The sequence below is a fragment of the Cricetulus griseus genome, chromosome 6, assembly GCF_003668045.3.
Source record: "Cricetulus griseus strain 17A/GY chromosome 6, alternate assembly CriGri-PICRH-1.0, whole genome shotgun sequence".
Classification (NCBI taxonomy): domain Eukaryota; kingdom Metazoa; phylum Chordata; class Mammalia; order Rodentia; family Cricetidae; genus Cricetulus; species Cricetulus griseus.
The window spans coordinates 115,554,526-115,575,352 of record NC_048599.1 but is presented as its reverse complement, the minus strand read 5'-3'; the positions used below and the strand labels follow the sequence as shown (position 1 = coordinate 115,575,352).

Sequence of the window (20,827 nt, the reverse complement as noted above, 5' to 3'; positions counted from 1 at the left end):
CTAGGCACATGAAACAGAAGCCTTGGCAGAATGGCAGGGGGACCTGCAGAGCCCAGCTTTCCTGTTCCACTGTGAGCTTTAGTGTTCATCTACAAAATAGAGGTGATAGTACTGTAGGGCACAGGGCCCTGAGTTCAAGTCCCAACCCTGAAAGGAATAGCAAAAATAAAACATCTAAGCACCTCTGGGGCAGAGAGTTGGAGCCACAGGGAGAGGACCTGTGCTACTCTTCCAAAGCCTTCTGCACTGTGACAGAAGGCACTTGTGTCACTGGTCCTGGGTGGGATATTTAGCCTGTGGTCATCAGGAAACAGCATTCCATCCCCCACCCTAGATCCAGGGATGTGTGATCCGCCCCCACCGCACCCCCCCCCCACTCCTCAACCCCTTAGGCAGTGAGTACCCACATCAGGGTACAGCATTGGCTGGCTCTTGCACGACCTGCTGTAATCCTCAGTAAATGCCACTTATGTAAAACCAGTATGGAATAAGACCCAAATAGAGAACAGGAAGATGACGGTAGGCACCATAAAAAATAATGGTGAAGAAAGAACTATTAGTGAGTCCTGTGGTGCTCACTTCCCCCCTCCAAGATCCAGATTAGAAGTGGGTTTTCCCACTTCATTGATGTAATCAAGGAAAAATCCCTTCCAGCTGTGTCCAGTGATTTGGGTTTTAGTTAATTCAAGATGTAGTCAAGCCGACAACCAAGACTAGCCATCACACCACAGAAGCTACTCATCTGAGGAGTAGGGTCTAGAGGACGAGTCACTGGTGATGTAAAGGAATGAGCTAGCTCCAGGAACAAAGGGCAGAGTGGCTATGGATGGCATCTAATCTCGGTCAAATGGAAGGAGCTTGTCCTTGATTTCAACTACTGTGGAAAGCCATGTGAGATGAAAGCAGGGGTGATGGGGAGGACTGAGTGGAGGCAGAGATGGAAAGGAGATTAGACTGCCACAGTGGTCCAGGCATGCCACAGAAGAAGCTCTTCTTTTTGAAGAAGAGCTAACAGAGCTTGCTAATGGGTTGAAATAAGAGATGGGGGATGGAGCAAGGGTTACACCTCAATCTTTGACCAGCTTCCTGGATGAATGTACTATTGGAATCAGGAAAGTGGGGGAGTTGCTAGGAGTTTTGGCCATGTCCATTTTGAGAAACTGAATTAGCTATCTGTGTAGTAATGTCAATAAATCAGATATATGTGTTCTCAAGGGTCGGGCAAAGACAGACATTTGGTCATCATGGGTCATAGGTTGTGATAAAGATACCAAGCCAAAAAAAAAAAAAAGGCACCCAGGAAAGTACAAAGATAAAGACAAAAGGAACCAAAGCTAAGGCCAAGGGAGTTCGCTCTCAGGAGAGACCCCAGAGGAAAGCTGGAAGGTGAAAGGGGAGGGAGGGGTCAGCTGTTGAATGACTGACTATGTTGGTGGGGCAATGCACCAGAGATCCATTCAGTTTGGTTTTACAAATTCTCAGTTTGCCTTACTTCATTGTTAATTATCTAAGAACTCTTGTAAATGTAACATAAAAATAGAGACTTATAATCTGGTATCCATCTTTGAAGGAAGGCAAAGAAGGGAAAACAAAAACAAGACCTCAAATAAATGAGACCCAAAATAATTTTGAGGTTTTTGGTTTGTTTGGGTTTTTTGGAATTGAAAGGATTAAAACTTGGGACTGATTGGGTTTGCTTGTTGGTGGTATAATGTTGCATCTCATGTAGCATATTTGATATAATGTGAATATAGAACTAATGGCTAACATAAGAGGAAGAACAGACCCCAAAACAATGGCTGCAGTGGGCAACACATCCTGCCTTCTATGTAGCTGGCCACTTTTCTATTTGCTTTAATGTACAATTCATTGCTTCTTCATCTCAACCCTAAGACAATTATTTTTATTTCTTCCACTTGCCTATGATGAAGCTGGTGAAGATGGCCACTAAATAATGGCCTCAGAGAATTGTGAGGTTAATTGTCATGCTCTCTGTCTGTGGGGGTAATGCGGTTCTGGCCAATGTTGAGAATGCTTCAGATGCTAAAGTTGAGGATCTCAAGTATCTCAAGTCACCTTGCAATGGCTGCTCTCTGCTGCCATTCTTGAGTGGGGATCATTCAGGTTAGGCTTCATGGCTGAAGGGTAAGTTGTTGATCTCAACAGTTCCCATGTCTCTGTCCATTCAGGAACCTCAGCTCTGCAGGAGAGGAAGCACGAAAGCAAATGCGGTCCTGTGAAGGGCTGGTGGACTCATTGCTATATGTGATCCACACATGTGTGAACACTTCTGATTATGACAGCAAGGTCAGTGTCCTAGCCACCTACACTCCATGTAGCAGGTGACAACCGCTGCCTAACTGCTTGCGTTCAATCCAGTCTCTGAAATTCTAGAGCTTGGAACTGTTCTCCGGACCAAAGGATGAGCCCCTCTAAGCATGACAAGTTGAGATGGGTGTGGCAGCAAAGCAGGCCTAGGACCACAGAAATGGAGTGACTGTGGTGAAGGATCTCACACAGGTCCAGGATTTCTGTGGTTCCAGGTGCTCATTTTCAGGTGACAGCCCTGTGCTCTCTTCCATGCCACATTTCCCACTTCTAGACATGGATACACCCTAGCCCCACCTCAAGTCTTCTACGTGACCTCCTGTCTCCTCTGTGACACTCTAGTACATTCTGCCCCAGGGGCTCTGGAAGACAGGAAGACAGATTTAGAATACCAGGAGTTCTGAGGTGTGCATGCTGTGTGGAGTTGACATGGGCTGGGTGAGGAGAGACCATTGGTAGATCTTGGGTCACTAAGATGAATCTGAGAGAGAGAAGAGGATAATGAGCCATGGGGCGGGGGGCGGGGTGGGGGGGGATGGCAAGGTAACAGCCAAGTTTTTAATTTGAGCTTCTTTGAACAAGCCCTGAAGATGAAATTGAAACAGCAAGTTGGGAAGGAGAACTGTCAGGTGGGCCAACTCTAACCTTGACTTTGGACATCTGAGTTGAAGTAACAATTGGCCACTAATTAAAGATTTAAAGTACAAAAAACCAGGTGCAGAAGGCAAAATGTCAACTGAAAGAAATTATTGCATTCCTCAGAGATGGGAGATAAGAAACTGAGGAGGCAGCAGAAGTAAAACCTGTGATAGGACTGGTCCCAGACGCGGAGGTAGAGTTACTACTGTGCTGCTGAGGGTCTGCACAGGGGCCGGAGTATGGCCACAGCATCATGAGTGCCGTGTGACAATGAACAGGCTTGATGTGTCCTAGTCAGCATAAAGCCAGATCTTTGGTCTACAGCTGCACCCTGGCCCACAACATTGTCAAGTTGTACTTCTTTCCTTAGATTGTGTCATAGTTACATAAATACAGCTGCACTTCCTTTATGTTCTCCATTTATTTCCTGTTGGTATATTCGGTGGCAGAGTGTTTGGGGTGATGTTTTTAATTACACACTGTGTTGCGTTTCAGACAGTGGAGAACTGTGTGTGTACCCTGAGGAACCTGTCATATCGGCTGGAGCTGGAAGTCCCGCAGGCCCGACTGCTCGGACTAAATGAACTGGATGACTTACTAGGAAAAGAGTCTCCCAGCAAAGACTCAGAACCAAGCTGCTGGGGGAAGAAAAAGAAGAAGAAAAAGAGAACTCCACAAGAGGATCAAGTTAGCATTTTACTTCTCTATTCATTGGACAGTGAGAAGTCATATAATTTGCAGAAAAGATTGTTGCTAGTTAGCTAAGTCCATCAAAATGAATAGTTTCAGCAGTCAGAGACCTTGTCCACTTCCTTTTCACCTAGTGTGTACCATTTGTCTTTCAGTGGGATGGAGTTGGGCCTATCCCTGGACTGTCCAAGTCCCCCAAAGGGGTGGAGATGCTGTGGCACCCGTCAGTGGTAAAACCGTACCTGACTCTGTTAGCAGAAAGTTCCAACCCAGCCACCTTGGAAGGCTCTGCCGGATCTCTCCAGAACCTCTCTGCTGGCAACTGGAAGGTGGGATGTTTCCTCCTTGTCCACATTTGTTTCTGTCCTTGTGGTCAGGTCAACCACAGTGGTGGAAGGGACACTTGATTATAGAGTTTGTCCTTAGAAAGGGGTTAAGAGGGTGTGGGGAGGAGCCTAGAAATCACTCTGGGCTAAAGTGAGTATGATAGAGTCCCTTCCCTGGGGATCCGACTGATGAGCAAATAGAATAGTGTCCACAAGATCCATGTTGTGTGGCCAGGAAAGACTTCCAGGGTGGCCTGGTGGGGAGCAGGGGAGGAAGAGAGGAGAAAGAAGTTGAAGGCTTCTGCAGGCTGAACAAACTAAGCTAGCAGGGTCGGGTGGAGAGGAGGAGGTGATGGAGAGATTAACGGGACAGTAGGAAAAAGGTCTGTGAGGAAAGGACAGTGGGTTCACACTACAGGCTGCTCTGAGGCAAAGCAGACAGGCCAAGGAGTGGCTGCCTCAGAGCTGGCCATCATATCCAGAACTGGATGGTGAGCTTCAGGAGTGGGACCTGGCCATAGACAAGGGAGCACTGAACTTTTAAGCAGAAGAGTGACAAAAATAACCTAATGCAGACACTGTTGGGCCACATCTATGGCTGTGCAATGGGTGAGGTCAAGGAAAAGTAGAGGCTGAGGCTCCTCATGGGATCCATTGCCACATGCATCACAGTGAGAGAAGATGGGTACCTGATTCGAGCGGAGGTCAGGCAGGGCTGGTATGAGCACCCATCTTCCAGACTCCTCCAGAACATAGGAAGTGTCTTTACACATGTGCAACCTTGTGAACATGGAAATGGTTTCCTTTTGTTACCACAATTCCTTAAAACTTTAGATGTCATCTCCTGTCTTCCCAGGCAGTCCTTGTGTGAAAGGGTGATTATAATGCTTGTTTTGGCTCCTTGTCCCACTCTACCCAAAACAAGGCCCCTTGGGACTCTATTCTCCATGACTGAACTCTGTAGAGTCTATTCTCCATGACTGAATTCTGTAGAGTCTATACAAATATGTGTGGTATGGTGTTATCCAAGCCTGTGTGGTTATTTGCTGTTCCTAAAGTGCTTATAGCTTAGTGCTAGGGGCTGACTGGATTCTGAAGAACCCCAGTTCTTAAGAGCAGAGATGGAGGATCCCAAGCCTCCACATCTTCCTCTGTGGGATGAAATGAATATTGTACTCACCTTATCAGGTGGTGGGGAGCACTGAGCAAAATGATAAAAAATGAAGGCTAAGAGCAGCTCCTGCCATTAACGATTGCTTGATGGTAAAATTATAATAATTAAAATGCATGTGATTGAGTTTTGTAGAATTTAATTTCTTGGATCATTCAGTAAGTAAAAGTCATATTGCAAGCTTATTTAAATACAAACATTGTATTTAAGTGGTTTTCAGTATCAAAAGTAGTCACTCAAAATCTCAGGCCTTTTGGGTAGTTAAGAAAGCTTGTTGAGGGGTCAGGAGTCAGGTTCCCAGCAGCACATCAGAGGCTCACAGCTGCCTTTAACTGCAGCTCTAGGGAAGCTGATACCCTCTTCTGTGCACACAGACTCATGTGCACATAATTACAACTTAAGAAATATATATCAATGTAGCCAAGGCTGCATATACAATCGAGGGACAGTTGCTTAGGGAAAGGTTCGCTGGGCTGGGCTGGGCTGGGCTGGGCTAGGCAATCTCCAGAGGATACATGAGGCAGTGGGCCCTATAGTTCCAGGGAGCTGACCACACTGGCCCAGTGCTTTCTGCAGTAGCAAGCCTTGTACTTATTTCCTCCCTGTAAATTTCATTTGATTTTGGAAAATAAAAGTTATCATTTAATACAATGAATGCTAATTGAATATTTGAAAGGTATCTTTTCCTGCTATGTATATTATTAGATAATCTTCTGTTAGAATTCAAGAAACTGGGCAGTCAATCATATATTTTAACATTAACAGTAATTGCAGAGAGCTAATGGTTCTTAGTCCTCATGAGCTAATGGATCTCTGCCTTCATGCTTTGTCCACAGCAGGAAAATATTAGCTATTACTTGAACAACTTCTTTGAATTCTCCTAGTCTATTTTGTAACATTGCTTTGTTGTTGTTTCTTCCGTAACAGATTAGTGTTGCTTTCCAGTTCACAGGGAGCACAAAAAGTAGCCTGTTAATGTTGAGTAAGAATGTCTTTTGCACCCTAACCTGCTTTTTTCTATGGGTATGAATTATGGTGCCTGGTGTCTGGAGAATTCTTTTTCTTCTGCATATAGAAATTTTTCCAGCAATCTTTTTGACTGGCTACCAATATTGTTGGAGCATGTCCTAAAATATAAGTTAGCCCAGTGAAGCCAGCCAGGCTTCCCTCTAACGGATGCTGAGGGACTGGCTCTGCCATCCCACTTCTAGCCTCTGGACCTGGCATGGGACCAACTGCCAAGAAAACAGGGTCTTCTTCCTTAACTGTGTTTCTATATCTGTGAGGGAAAGTAAACACAGAGTTCTGTGTCCTATACAGAACTGACAGATGGTAGTTTGAGATCTTGGGAGATTTCTTTTTAAATCAGCCATCCCAGCCTGTCTCTCTCCCAAACTGTGGCACTGATTTAATCTCCACTGGAGAGAAAACATTTCATTTTAGTTTATCTTTTCAGATTGCTATAGCATGTGAGAGTGGATCTCCATGTTTCACTCACTAATGCCTTATTCTGCTCACCAGTTCGCAGCATACATCCGGGCAGCTGTCCGGAAAGAAAAAGGGCTCCCCATCCTTGTTGAGCTTTTGAGGATGGATAATGACAGAGTTGTGTCTTCTGTGGCCACTGCCTTGAGGAACATGGCACTGGACGTTCGAAACAAGGAGCTCATAGGTATGTGCTGGTGACAGGATCCGCTGCGAAAGAAAGTACGAACTGTGGTGGTTACAAAACTCTATACCTGCCAGGCGTTGGTGGCGCCCGCCTTTAATCCCAGCACTCGGGAGGCAGAGGCAGGCGGATCTCTGTGAGTTCAAGGCCAGCCTGGTCTCCAGAGAGAGTGCCAGGATAGGCTCCAAAGCTACACAGAGAAACCCTGTCTCGAAAAACCAAAAAAAAAAAAAAAAAACACTATACCTGAGTCTACTCCTCCATTCCTGGCATATCTGGAGTCCCTGCTTGTCAGCTATTCTTTTTCAACAATAGACAGGCTCATTAATTAAACATTGATCTGAGAAGGTAAATTTCCAGAAAAGTCAGAGATCTCCAGCAATTTCAGGTGTACATAACAGCACTGCTTGATGAATTTGCTGTCTCTATTCTCTAAGAGAAGTTATATCCTGAACAGCAAGAACAAGAAAAAAATTTCAATTTCCTTTTCCAGTATTTGTGCTGATACCTGCTAACTTGCCAATACTATCATCTTCTAATAAGAAACCATGTGAATACTATGTGGCTTTTCCTCCTGGGTCTGTTTGAATGCTCACCCAGAGACAAACCACTATCATCCCATCCCAAGGCAGGGTCAGGATGGAGGGGAGGTAAGGACTAGGCCACCAGGACACTATTTTAGGAGGCCTTTGCTCCTGGGTCTCAGAGAGAAAGCACAACACCACAAATTTAGAACGGAGAATGCAATTTCATCACCTTTGCACACCAGGCAGCTTGCTGGTCTCTAAGCTCTGCCCTACCCCAAACAGTCTGAGGAGTAACTGAAACAGGAGGAGAACTCAATGGACCAGAACCTCCTTTCTGAACCTGCAGCTCATTGGCCTCATAGCCCAGGAGTCCTGTGGGCCCAACTGCTACTCAGTTCCTGCTTCTGGGTAGCAGTAGGCGCTCCCTCTCTGCCAATGTCTGAAAGGAGATTGGCAATGCCTGCAGGGTCACTGTTAGAGAAAGTGAGAAGTAAGGACAGTACCCTCTATCCACTCAAGCTTCATGCCAGCCCAGTGGCTGGTAACATGGGGAAAGGGGAAATTTTTTTTTTTTTAAGCATTGTTGTGAACTTAGACCTAATATATATTAAGATACACATACTATAATAGAAAGGGAGGCAGGATGGGTGGGGGTAAGAGAAAACATAAAAGAGAATGAAAATAATATTTAGCTTTAAGATTAACTGTGTTTGCGGAGCAGTGGTGGTGCAGGCCTTTAATCCCAGCACTCGGGAGGCAGAGGCAGGTGGATCTCCAAGTGTGAGCTCAGAGTTCCAGGACTACAGAGAGAAATCCTTTCTTGAAAAACAAAAAACAGCAACAACAACAAGAGATTAGCTGGGATCCTGGCCTGGTGCAGCAAATTAGTAAACCACAGCTACTTGGGAGGCAGAAGCACAGGATGACAAGTTTAAAGCCAGCCCGGCCTACAGAATAGGTTTAAGTCAATCTGCAGTAGTGAGACCCATCTCAGCATAAAAAGAGGGCTGCAATGTAGCTTCGTGGTAGGCTCCATGGCATGCACAAAGCCCTAGGTTCAAACCTACTCCTACCAGAAAAAGCGTAACTGAAAATTGAATGGCCTGGCAGAAATGCCATTTTAAATGATTAATGTCCAGATGAATGTTTCCGTTCCTTTGAGGCAGATCAGCCCCACAGAGAGGTCTCACTGAGCCTCTCTCTACGGCCTCACCCTGCCCAATTCCCACACTTACTTCAGACTTAGACTTAGAAGTTACATCTATACTCCCTGAATTTCTTATGAGAAGATTATATACTGTTTCTACTGCTAAGAAACGTGGCTAGTCACGTGTTATCATACATGCTGGCCATTGGTGAGTATTCCGAAATCACCAGTGCTAACTTCTCACCCTCCTCAAGATCCACATTGATCTTCTAGGCTTCCAGAGACACTGTTTCCCCACTCATAACAGCCTCTGTTCTGACGAGCTTTGCCTGTGATACACAAGAAAAGACATGCATGCAGTTAGGACCCGCCTGCTGCCTCCACCACTGCAGATAAACAGGCCCTTGATGAAAACCCTAGTTAGCATGGCAGCGACCCTAAGAAAATATTTACTTTCGCCTTAGTTAATTTCTTCTGTTTGTAGTGCATTTATCCCAGTTTGTCAGTTGATAATTGAAACTGAAAAAAACTAGAGATAATCTCTGTTTGGGTGTTTATAAAGAATTGTTTCCCTGGCGGAGACTCCCTCAGCCCTGTCTTCTCATGTATTTTCTCTATTATTACTTGTTACCTCTAGGAGGTAATATACCTGGAATTCCAGTAGAAGATATTTTTTTCCTGGTGTCTTTTAAATAAACTAGTGTATGGTTAACTGCTGATGCCAGGTCAGCCATCATAACCCTCACCTTTGTTAACTGCTCTCAGTTAACTCGCTAGACTCCCCCAGAAAGACTTAGTAATGCAAAGTACTTTTGGCAACCTTAGTTAGTTCAGACTCAACATTTTTTAAATAGCATTGAACAGAAATTGAAGTATTTTGATACACTGGAACTAAGAACAAAATTTCTGGCCTAATATTTCATTACAGCCGTTACTTTAGAATGTGGCACGGCATCCAGTGGACTCCTAAGCACTGACTAATGTTTTTTTAGCAAGTGACAGTAATGTTTTATAAAGTAGTCATTTGTCCAAATGACAGGAGAGTAAACGTTAACTTTTCCCTCAAAGTCACATATGTGCTTTTCTTCTTTGCTGTGGGCTTTGAATTTTTTTTTCCTGTTCCTGTCTCTTTTGAATGAAGATCCATTTTTTTAAAACCTCTGGATATCAGGATTTTCAACAACAGTAACCTGTGAAAAATTGACCCTAGTCTTGTGCACCCGGCAGGTAAATACGCCATGCGAGACCTGGTCAACCGGCTTCCAGGCGGCAACGGCCCCAGCATACTGTCCGATGAGACCGTGGCAGCAATCTGCTGTGCTCTTCATGAGGTCACCAGCAAAAATATGGAGAATGCCAAAGCGCTGGCTGACTCAGGAGGTATAGAGAAGCTTGTGAACATAACCAAAGGCAGAGGAGACAGGCAAGTGTGTGGTGCCTTGGTCCCTGGACTGTCTTGGGGTGAGGGCCTTTGGAGGATCCACACCTAATTCAAGGATTTATTTCTGGATTTCTCACTTGCTACTGAATAGCTAAGCAGTCTACATCAACTTAAGACCGGTAATGGTGGAAGGGGGTGCTTTTTTAACATGTATTAGCATTCCCTTTATTATAGTGTACCTCACTCCTCCTCGCTCTCTGACTTAGTCTACTCAAGTTGCTGTAACAAAATGCTGTGGGCTAGGGAGCTTATGAACAATAGTTTATTTCCCATAATACTGACATCTGTGAAATCCAGGATCAAGGCACCAATAGATTGATGTCTGGTGCAAGCCCCTTTCTGGTTTTATAGAGAGTGACCTCTTTGTTCTCCCATGGAAGACTTTCTTCCAGGTAACTCTTCCCAAACACTGCACCTCCCAGCACTGTCACACTTAGAGTTAGGATTTGTGGATAGGAACTTTCAGGAGATTCAGATCCCCAGGCTGTACCCATCTCTAAAGCCACATTTGTTCATGTCAGCTCCCAGAAGAACCAAAAGCACAGGGTGGGGACAATTTCAGAGACACCATTTCATTTGCACCTCGGACTCTGTGGAGCCTAAGGCCTATTCTGCAAGAATGTCTTTTTAAATCGTGGCTTTTGAGATTGATTCTGCTGCCAAGTACCCAGAAAGCATGAAACCACCACTGCATGAGTGTGCTCTGGGCTTGGTCACACTTCTCCCTTTGCTTTTGGATGACAGTAACAGATGAAGCAGCACAAGTGGGCAGAACGAATCAGTAGCGACATAGAGGCTTCTTGTCGTGGGGCTGTAGCTGTGACTAAATTTGTCTTAGTGTCAGATCAGCAAATGCAAGTGGGAATTCCAGTACCTTCTCCCAACAGTAGGTCAGCAACCACTCTCTCTCCACCCCATTCCCCTCTCCATTCTCTCTGACACTGACTCACTCCCCAGGTGTGTTATTTGAGTCTTCCTCTAGCATCTCAATCCCGCAGTGGCTGGGACTTAGTCCTTTTATCTGCTATTGTATCCTTAACAACAAGAACAAAACTTGGCCCTGGTAACATGTGGCACATAGGGATGCTTTATTAATTAGCTGGATGGCAGTGCTGGGATTCACATTACAGCTTAACTAGTCTTACAGTTGATACCTCTGAAGAAATTCTTAAAATGTCAGAATAATGCAGGAAACCATAGCCTTACCTGATAGAAGCCACATCTGTCAGCAGAAACAGCATTGCCTTTCAGCCTTATTTCTTGCATTTTTAAAATGTCATTAGTAACAAATGCATATAATATGTTTGTTTGTTTTGATTATTTTTTTTTCATTCAAATAAGGCTCTACCCTGTAGTTCAGGCTGGCCTTGAACTCACTATGTGGTCCAATCTTCCTGCATTAGTCTTCTGAGTTCTAGGATTACAAAAGTAAGCCACCACACTCTGCCTTTTCTTTTAAGAAAATGAAACTTTTAAGACAGTTAAGATCTCATTCCATTGGCTCCCTCTGCAGCCTACACACACACACACACACACACACACAGTCATATGATCACCTATGCACTCTTAAAAAATTCGCCTTGTAGAAATGCTGAGCCAATGACAAGGCGTGCATGAATGCATGCATTTGTGCTTGTGTGCAATATACACATAAGTATGTATTTAAGTCTAATCTCTTATTCAAAGCCAAAAACTCAGGACTTCTTGGACCCAGCAGAGTTGATAAGATGGCTTAGTTAACAGCACTCTCTGCTCTTGCAGAGGTCCTGAGTTTGGTCTCTAGCACCCTCTTCTGGGCTCTGAGAACACCAGGCATGTACATGGTACATATACATATATGCAAAACTCTCATGCACATAAATAAAAATAAATAAATCCCTTTAAAAATGGAAAAGAAAGAAGGAAGTCTTGAACCAAATCAAGTTGTGATTGATTTCCCTGCATTTCACTTCCCTCACAGTTTGCCCCCGTATTTATTGCCTATTTGATGTCCAGGTGCTGTTCTCAGTGCCCAGCTTACATCAGTGATCAGATCACAAAACAGCATTCCAGGGCCAAGGCAGATGAGGTGCCCAGTGAGTAACAGCACCAGAGCTTGGTAATGGTGCCTGCAGGGGCAAACGACAAAATCAGGGAAGGTGACAGAGTGTGTCAAGGACAAAGAAATGTACTGGGAAGGCCTCATGGTGATCGAAGGGAGCAGACCTCGGGGGAGTAGGGACGGCCAGGGCAGCTCTTGGGGTCAGAGACACAGGAGCAGAAGGTTCAGCAAGAGAGCTATGCCAAGGGAGGACAGCAGAACCCAGTGTAACTGAGACATAGCTAGCATGAGAGAGAAGAAAAAAGTAGAGTCACAGAGCAATAGGACCTTGTAGGTTACTTGTCTCAACCTCTGAATAAAACCAAAGCCATTGGAGAGCAGTGAGCAGAGGAAGGACATGGTATGGTCTTTTCCCTTTGCAGAAAGACCAGCGTGACCTCATTCTCCCAGCCAGACTAAAGACAAGGGTGCAGCAGCTACCGTGGTGAAGGCAGCAGCATCTCTGGTGGGAGTGAAAGGCACTCAACAGGATTTACTGATGGATAAGTGTGTGGCAAGAGAGGGGAGTGTTGTGAATGACTCCTAAGTTTTTGTCAGAAGTAGTATCCCAAGGCCAGGAAGCCTGCAGGAGGGCCTCCAGGGATTTTCTCTGGACTTGGATGCTTGGGATGTCACTATTAGACATCTAGTGAATGTGTGGTCAGCGGGAGAGGAGCAGCCTAGGTACCCTGCCTACACTCAAGCTGGAAAAATACACTTGGGAGTCAGCAGCATCTAAATGACTTGTTTATAGAAGAGAAGATTGACAGGTGTCAGAGAGATGAGGACCCCAAAAGGAGCCCAGAAAGAAGTAACCAGAACTGAGTCTCCAGGAGCTTGCGGTAACTCTAACTCGGAGACCCAGTCAAAGGAGATAAAAGGCAGGCAAGAGTCAGGCCCCTACTTACTCAGGGAGGATGAGGTTGAAGCCTGATCATTGGATACAATAGCATGGAGGCCTGTGTTTAAGAGGAGATGAAAGAAATTGGAGGTGTGGATAACAGCTTTGAGGGGATTCCCCCTGTGCTGCAAAGGTGAAAAGGCACCCTTATCTTTCTCAGGATTCCACTTTCGGCACACAATCCATCCTAGGACTTTGGCTGCTGGTTTGCAGCCTGAGTCTCACAGAGTGAGTGGCCTTGTTACATATCTTCATTAAACCACTGTCTCTCCCCAGATCCTCTCTGAAAGTGGTGAAGGCGGCAGCCCAGGTCTTAAATACATTGTGGCAGTATCGGGACCTCCGGAGCATTTACAAAAAGGTAAACATCCAAGACCGACCTTTCTCTTAGCACACATTCCTAATTACTATGTCAGTGAAGTACTGTTACTCATTTTGAGACGTTTCTTTTTTTCCATTGACTCCCTAGGATGGGTGGAATCAGAACCATTTCATTACACCTGTGTCCACACTAGAGCGAGACCGATTCAAGTCACACCCTTCTCTGTCCACCACCAACCAACAGATGTCACCCATCATTCAGTCAGGTCAGTGGGCATTTGTGTAACAGAGCATTGTTCTAAGAGCATGAGCTGTTTCAGCCTGGCACTTCAGCACTGCCTATCAACCCGAGAGTCTGCTTTGACAGTCTCACTGTTAACAGCCTCCTTTCTTCCATTTGAAATACGGCTTACATCAGCTGCAGTACATTTTAAAAAAGAAAAAGAAAAAAAGGACCTGTCGCCAGACCTGGAAGGTGGCTGCTTTACCAGGTTTGGGGCAGGACCCTGGCATCTGCATCTGACCAGCTAGACCTGTAACCTCATGTAGAGTCCTGGGAGGTGGAGGGTAATTTAATACCCACTGGCTGACTAGGAATGTCTGTGCCCTCTGCCAGCTTTGCATAAGTGTTAAGTCTCCTTGTTGCTGCTGCTGCTGTTGCTTTGGGCAGAGGTTTTGGTTTGTTTTGTTTTTTTCAGTTTCCTGAGGAACAGGCTCCTTGACCTGGGGTCTTTCTAGCTTTGTAGCAACACGTGCCCTGGCTGCTTTGCAGACCCACACCCACCCAGCCCCACCTCACAGTGTGACTTTCTAGAAAGTCCTGTGGAGTTTTAAGCTGAAGTCTTGGCAACTGTGCCGCCCACCCGTTTGCAGAGTTTAGCTTAATGAAAAGAATGTTTTGAGTTTCACACTAAATTGCATGTAAAGAAACCTTGTGACTGTGAAGTCAAACCAGTGCTGTGAATTTAATTCTTACCTGACTGAAACAGGAAAAATGATGCTTCTTGCTTTGATTTGGCTTTCAATCACACATTCCCACACATATATTATCTGTTGTCCTCAGCTGTGCTGCCTCTGACAATCCTATCGCTCATGTGGACAAATGTGAAAAAAAAAGACTAATATCCATGCCCAGGGGATCTAGCCACATAATTGAATGTCTGTGGTTGTGCTGGAAGTTTCTTGCGTGTTTAGTTTGGTGTTTTGTTTTTTGGGGTTTTTTTTTATTATTTTTTTAAGACATTATCTACACTTACTGTGTGTGGTAGATATGTCTTGCTTTAAAATTATGAGCTGTTTCATTCAACAAGAACTTTGCTTGTTTTGGACACCCCTGATAAGCCCTCTTACTGTTCTTTTATTTAAAAAAAAAGAAAAGATGCTCAGTGAATCCAAAGACTCAGGAATAGGGGTGTCAGGGAAGCCAGTAGAGGTGGCTGCCAAACAAGGGGCTTTTGAGCAAGCACAGAATCATCTCAGACAGACTGGCACACAACTACTTTGCAATAGATTTGCTACATGGACCTCTTAAACATACAAGCAGAAGTGCTAGTGGCCCGCACCTCAGTCCCTAAGTGGCCCTTGGATTCTATTCAGAGGAAAAAATGTGTGCCACTCCTGTCTCAGCTGTCTGAGGGCTGATCATCATCCTTCAGCACTGCTGAGGGATCTGCTTATGGACACACCTGCTGCCTTGTTAGTGTCATCCCAAAGGGAAGCCGGTCTCTCCTGTACTGCCATCTTCCCAAAGGGGGGCTGAAGTAGCACAGAGACACAGCTGCACATGCTCACCTTATTCGACACAGGCAGCCTGGTGTCTGTGAAGTGATGGCACATGAAAAGAACTGCCCTGCCAGAGCCCTCTGAAGCATGGCTGTGCCGAGCCACAGGGGCTAAGGCTGGAGGACCACCACTTTCAAGTGAATCAGTAAAGACATGGCCACTTATTTGTAATTAGCTTTCTTACAAACCAGACTGTTAGTGAGGGGAAAAGGAGGAGGGGGGACTCATGTGACCTGTTGACCTGTTTATTCCTTCCTGACCCCCTCCCCCCAAAAAAACTGTCCAAAAGGGGACCCTTTTGGTAAAAGGCTAGTCATTATCAGATATGTGGCCTAGGCTAGGATCAGAAGTCACCTGGACTAGGGGTCACATGATCTCCTGACATTAGAGCACCATGAAGAGAACTGTACATGTTATAGATTGGGCACTTGTAGATGCATATAGATAATTTTTAACGATCAAAAATTGCAACATGCCATAAATGCTGATAGTTTATAAGCAGCTAAACTGTGATCGTCAAGTAGAACTAACTCTTGCGTGGCTCATAAGTTACTCCACTAGGTTTCCAGGGGTGCGTCACGGCTCTGAGTCACACTGCTGTCTGCCACATTGTACTCTCGGCCCCTTGCTGGTACAGGAATGTAGGATGTGTTCATGGTCCTCGGGGTCTGGCTGTTCTTCACCCTCAGTACCTCTAAGAGCTGATTTGACTGGCATTGCTAATGACCACTTTGTTTTCTGGAGCTGACAATCTGATTTCTCTCTCTTCCCCTTTCCTTCCTTTGCCTCTCCCTTCAGTTGGCAGCACCTCTTCCTCACCAGCACTGTTAGGAATCAGAGAGCCTCGCTCTGAATACGATAGGACCCAGCCACCTATGCAGTATTACAATAGCCAAGGGGACACCACACATAAAGGCCTGTACCCTGGTAAGAAGTCAGTTGGGTGTGTGATGCAATGCCTGGAGGAACCACATTTCTGGGTACTCAGTGTCCTGAAAAGTAGCCCATGCTTATATGGAGATGGTCTCCCAGCAGCAAACATATCCCTGTCCCTTCTCTACTAATGTCAGGATTATTGCCTTTTCTGCTTATTTTAAATAAGTCAAGCCAATATAGTTATATGACAGCCACTTCTGGCTGCCCCGAGTGTCATTCTCTTAGCTCCTGTCCCCTCCTGATCTAGCAAGAGTCCCTTATGCATCAGAACCAAGGGCCCAATGCATGTAGCTCTGCAGGAGCTGCATAGACCCTCTAGACTGACCCATTTCTAAACTCAAACTCATCAATAGCAATTGAGTCCATTTACATTTTCATGGAAAAGAGTTTGAGTGAATTATAGACTATGATTTTCCTCAAGGGGGATTATTTTTAAGAACAAAAATAATCTTATGGTGTTAATACTTTTATATCCTCTTCAGAAAGATGTGTATAAAAGTAATTTGCAGTTGCCAGCCCAAAAGGTAATTGGTCCATTCTCAAATATTTAACAAATTAAAACTACTCCAGAACAAGTCATGAGCTACTGCAAAACAAAAAGTACTATTTCCTCAAAAAAAAAAAAAAAAAAAAGAGGGAGGGAGGGAAGGGGAAATGCCTATTTATTAAAAAGAAATAAATGAAAGCTGATGGCAACTTAACTACTGCTGGGGGAGGAGTCTAAGCTATTCTGTTGTCTTTGAAATTGTGATTTCACAGGACTATTTACTAATCAAGTATTGTTACCATGGCAATTAATAGCTCAGAAAATTGCAGATGCTCCATTTCAAATACCAGGCTCTGTGTGGAAGGGAACACACATACAAGCTGAAAGCAGGAGACCTCGGGTCTGCAGCAGCCTGCTTCACTGTAAAGACTGCCTCTTGAGCACTCATCCTTTATCTTTGCTTGCTTCAATAAACTTAATTTGCTTGGAGTATGCTTTAGCTTCCTTATTAAAAAAAATTAAAACCTTTCCTAGTTTTAGCAGTAATAGAAAGGCACCTAGTGATGTCATCAGGAGTCTGCTCTGGGCTCTTGAAGATACTTGCCGATTAACCAAGTACTTTTCCATTTACTACATACTTAACCGTGGCAGACCCAGGACTGTGCCTCTGTGTAACTCGCTGCTTTGAGCTTGCCTATGCCTGCCCTTTGTACAACCCAGGGTCTGAATCACAGCTGCTCTGAAGGCATGAGGTGCATTCTAATGTTGCATTTCCCATCTCTGTGATTCATGCTGTGGCTCAGGGCCCTGGAAGAGGGATGTTGCTCAGCTCAGCACAGGGAGCTGTGCCCTGCTCAACTCCAACTGCAGAAACCCCCCGACACTGAGCAGAGCTTGAGACGGCCCCTCTCTGGATGGGCTCTGCATTTACATGCTTCTTGCTACCACACACGCAGCCTGTTTTTGCTGCTGGCCTCCCAGGCCAGGAATGTGCTGTCCAAATCCAGGGAGCCCAGGCTTCTGCCCTTCTGCCTGAGCTGACACTAGGGACACAGGACCAACACAACCTGGTGGACCAGTGTAATAATCATTAGTTTTAATTTAATAAACTATTTTCTTACAGGCTCCAGCAAACCTTCACCAATTTACATCAGTTCCTATTCCTCACCAGCAAGAGAACAAAATAGACGGCTACAGGTGAATTTGCAATGTCATTTGTACAGAAGGCTGGTTAGCAGTCACACAGTAAGGGGACCACCGGTGAGAGCTGGGCCTCCTCGATGCAGGGCCAAAGGAGCTTCCCCTGAGGAGCTTTGCCTCTCAGACTGCGTGTGGTTCAGATAAACTGTTTCCATCAGTGCTTCTGAGACTGCATGCCTCTGACGAGGATGCGAGAAACCTCTAGTGCATGCTCTTTGTCCAGTAGTTTCCTTCTCTGACTTTTTTTTGTTTTCCATTAACCTAGAAAGTCTCTTCTATTCTCTGGGTAAGACAAAGTTGGTGAGCAAACCTCGCAGCCTCCTGTTCTCTTTGGACACTTCATCCTCCATCACCATGGCTTCCTTCTCATCCAAGCTCCATGCTTTGAAAACCCTGAGTCTGTAGCCCACTTAAGAGGGTCTTCCCGAGCTAGCCCCTGGAACTGTACTGCCACACACACCCCTTTCAACCACAAAGCTAAGGTTTCCCAGTCAGAACTGCATTGTGTCCTTCCAAATAAGTGTTCTAAGACCCTATCGACACTATAACCTTTAAGTCAAGAGAAATCTAACTCTGCTTTTAAAAGAGGAGATAGTTAGCTAAGTATATTTTTTAACTCTGAAATACCATGATGTTAGAATGAGTTTAAAGTCAGATGCCAATACCTATATGGTAAATTCTTCAATCTTACCAAGATTGTGGGGCAGGGGGCGAATTTGGGCAGCATGCAGACAGACATAAGAGCTGTGATAATTTGAGGGCATCGTGGTGAGGTCAAAGCTAAGACAGCACAAAAGGAAATGGGGTCCGGGTTCCCTGTGTGGATAACATGTGGTACTTCACTTTCTTCAAAGGACCTTATTGGAAGTCTTTGCCTCTACAATGCTATTTGCTCATGTGTCTGCTAATTTTGTTACCTTCCTGCCTTGAGATTGCTCGTCCTCTAATAATAAACTGTACAGCAGAGTTCATCACACTATGTTACGTCTTTTAAAATTAAGCAGTGGATTCACATACAATCCTATAGTTATCTGAATATCTAAAACCAAATCCCCGGCCCTCAGGAATGTCCATGATATGCTTAACTTTCCTGTGCAAAAGCTGCCTCCTCTTTTGGTCCCTAAATAACAGGCTCCTCCACATCCCTTGCCACCTCCCATTGAGGGCCTAAACTCTCCTGAGGCCTCAGGGCAAGACTTGAACAAACAAAGCCAGCTTGCCTATAAACATAATTTAAAATCCTCCCTACTGTGAGTAAACATGGTGTGCACCTGAAATAGCTGCCCCCACCACCACCCTTAGCCCACAAAGAACTGTAAAATGTGAAACTGATGTACAGTGTTCTTTCAATGTGTGTTTTTAAAATGCTCTCCCTTACTCGACTTTCCATTTTGCCAGCAGCACCAACAGCTGTACTATCAAGATGACTCCACCAGGAAGACCTTGGATGCATACAGGTTGTACTTGCAGTCTCCTCGTAGCTATGAAGACCCTTATTTTGATGACCGAGTTCACTTTCCAGCTTCTACTGATTACTCAACACAGTATGGACTGAAATCAACCACAAATTACGTAGACTTTTATTCCACTAAACGACCTTCTTACAGAGCCGAACAGTACCCAGGGTCCCCAGACTCGTGGGTGTAGCATCAAGACGCCTGGCGAGGGACTCTTTCTTGCTAACTTTTGCTTGGATTGAGGTGAAAAGTCCGTCTTGCTGATTTGATGATGAAATGTGGAAAGTGAAATGGAAGGAATGAGTGAAGTGTATTTTTTTTTTTTTTTTTTTTTGAGGAATTTTCAGGGAAGTGAGGAAACCCTTGGGAGAGGACTTTCTAAGCTCTGTGTAGGTGTTAGGTCTAATTACTTGTAGATTCTAGTGGTGAAGGTATGGGTGATGTGATGAGAGGTTTGAGAAATGGGTGAAATGAGATGGGGTATGTGTAGGTCAAATCAAATTACAGATGATTTTTTTAATGTGAATAAAGTTATGTTCAGATAGTTTGTACAGAAAAAAAATAATAAAATGGATGCCCTTCATGTTTTATTGCTATTACTAAATGTCAAGATTGTATGCTATTATGTCTTGTAAAAATTTATTCTGTTGGTGTAAATATGGAAATGCCACATTGGTTAAGTGCCATCATTTGTAATGCAGTGTGTCGTTTGAAAAGAGATTTGAAGAACTGACAGCCTAAAACACAAGTGGGAAGCCCAAGGAACTATTACCAGTTGACAACAAACTCTGACATCCTGTTTTCAGTGAGTAGTGACCCCTGGAAGCACAAAGCTCAGTGTGACAGCAGCGCCATGCTCATCCCGCCTCTTTCACAGGACACTTCACTGCCATTTTCTATGCACATGGAAGAATAATAAATGTGGAAATTTCATCCTTGAAATGTGGTCTGGTCCTCTTTTTCTGGGTGTGATATGGAAAACAGATTAAGTCTGTTTATGAGGTGGGCCACACTGGGCAGTGAAGATGTGGCTGCTACCTTACTGCCCCTTAGTCTATGTATTTCTTGGAGTTTTTGTTTGTTTTAATTTTATCTCCAGTTTTAGTGGGTTCTGCTTTGTTCCAACCTTCTAGATGTATTTAACATCTCTTTTCACCGAAGGGTATTTACATCTGGCATCCTGGCCATACTACATTGGTAAGGACCACTTACAGCATCATTTTTTTGGAACTAAATCATTACATATGGAGAGTTGGGCATTTGCTTGCTTGGCATCAATGTTAGAAGCCAACACTGATTCTAAATAATTATTGTGCTCAGTACTTGTTGGATTATAGACAGCATTTTGAGGTCTATAGGCATGTCCCAATGTTACTCTGCAGCATGCAGCATTGTGACTATAGAGAGACCCAAGAAACAGTACTTTCCTGGGTTGAAAACAGCCCGAGGTTAGGATTCAAAGTAAAATAGGTCCAATGTAGGCAGGAAAGTAGCTGAATCCTACAAATGGTGAGCCTTTTTGAGCTCACCATTTGCAAAGACCACCTAAGATGGCTGACAGGTCATGCTCTCTGCCACATGTGCCCTGGCAGGACAGAGAAAACAGCTTTCTATATGACAAGTCACTGGATGTTCCTGAGGAACTGACACAGACTTTTGGACTTCACACCTATTTGATCTCACCTTCCTGAACCTGGTTCCTTGGTATCTAGGTTTAAGTAAAGG

At 44.6% G+C, this 20,827-nt stretch overlaps 1 protein-coding gene across 18 annotated transcripts in view; it reads left to right on the top strand.

Annotated features, from left to right (window-relative positions):
- Positions 1 to 20,044, top strand: part of Pkp4 (plakophilin 4) — a 215,106-nt gene extending 195,062 nt beyond the window's left edge. For 8 of the 18 annotated variants that reach the window (XM_027420382.2, XM_027420381.2, XM_027420380.2 and 5 more), the window contains 10 exons: positions 2,190 to 2,307; positions 3,463 to 3,654; positions 3,813 to 3,986; positions 6,676 to 6,826; positions 9,725 to 9,920; positions 13,196 to 13,280; positions 13,389 to 13,506; positions 15,821 to 15,949; positions 17,569 to 17,642; positions 19,044 to 20,044. In XM_027420382.2, coding sequence (XP_027276183.1) covers positions 2,190 to 2,307; positions 3,463 to 3,654; positions 3,813 to 3,986; positions 6,676 to 6,826; positions 9,725 to 9,920; positions 13,196 to 13,280; positions 13,389 to 13,506; positions 15,821 to 15,949; positions 17,569 to 17,642; positions 19,044 to 19,292 — 1,486 coding nt within the window. In that variant the 3' untranslated portion in view covers positions 19,293 to 20,044. The remainder of the gene's footprint in view (positions 1 to 2,189; positions 2,308 to 3,462; positions 3,655 to 3,812; positions 3,987 to 6,675; positions 6,827 to 9,724; positions 9,921 to 13,195; positions 13,281 to 13,388; positions 13,507 to 15,820; positions 15,950 to 17,568; positions 17,643 to 19,043) is intronic. The other 10 variants (XM_035446069.1, XM_027420390.2, XM_027420389.2 and 7 more) reach the window with 5 other exon arrangements.
- The last annotated feature ends 783 nt before the right edge of the window (positions 20,045 to 20,827 follow it).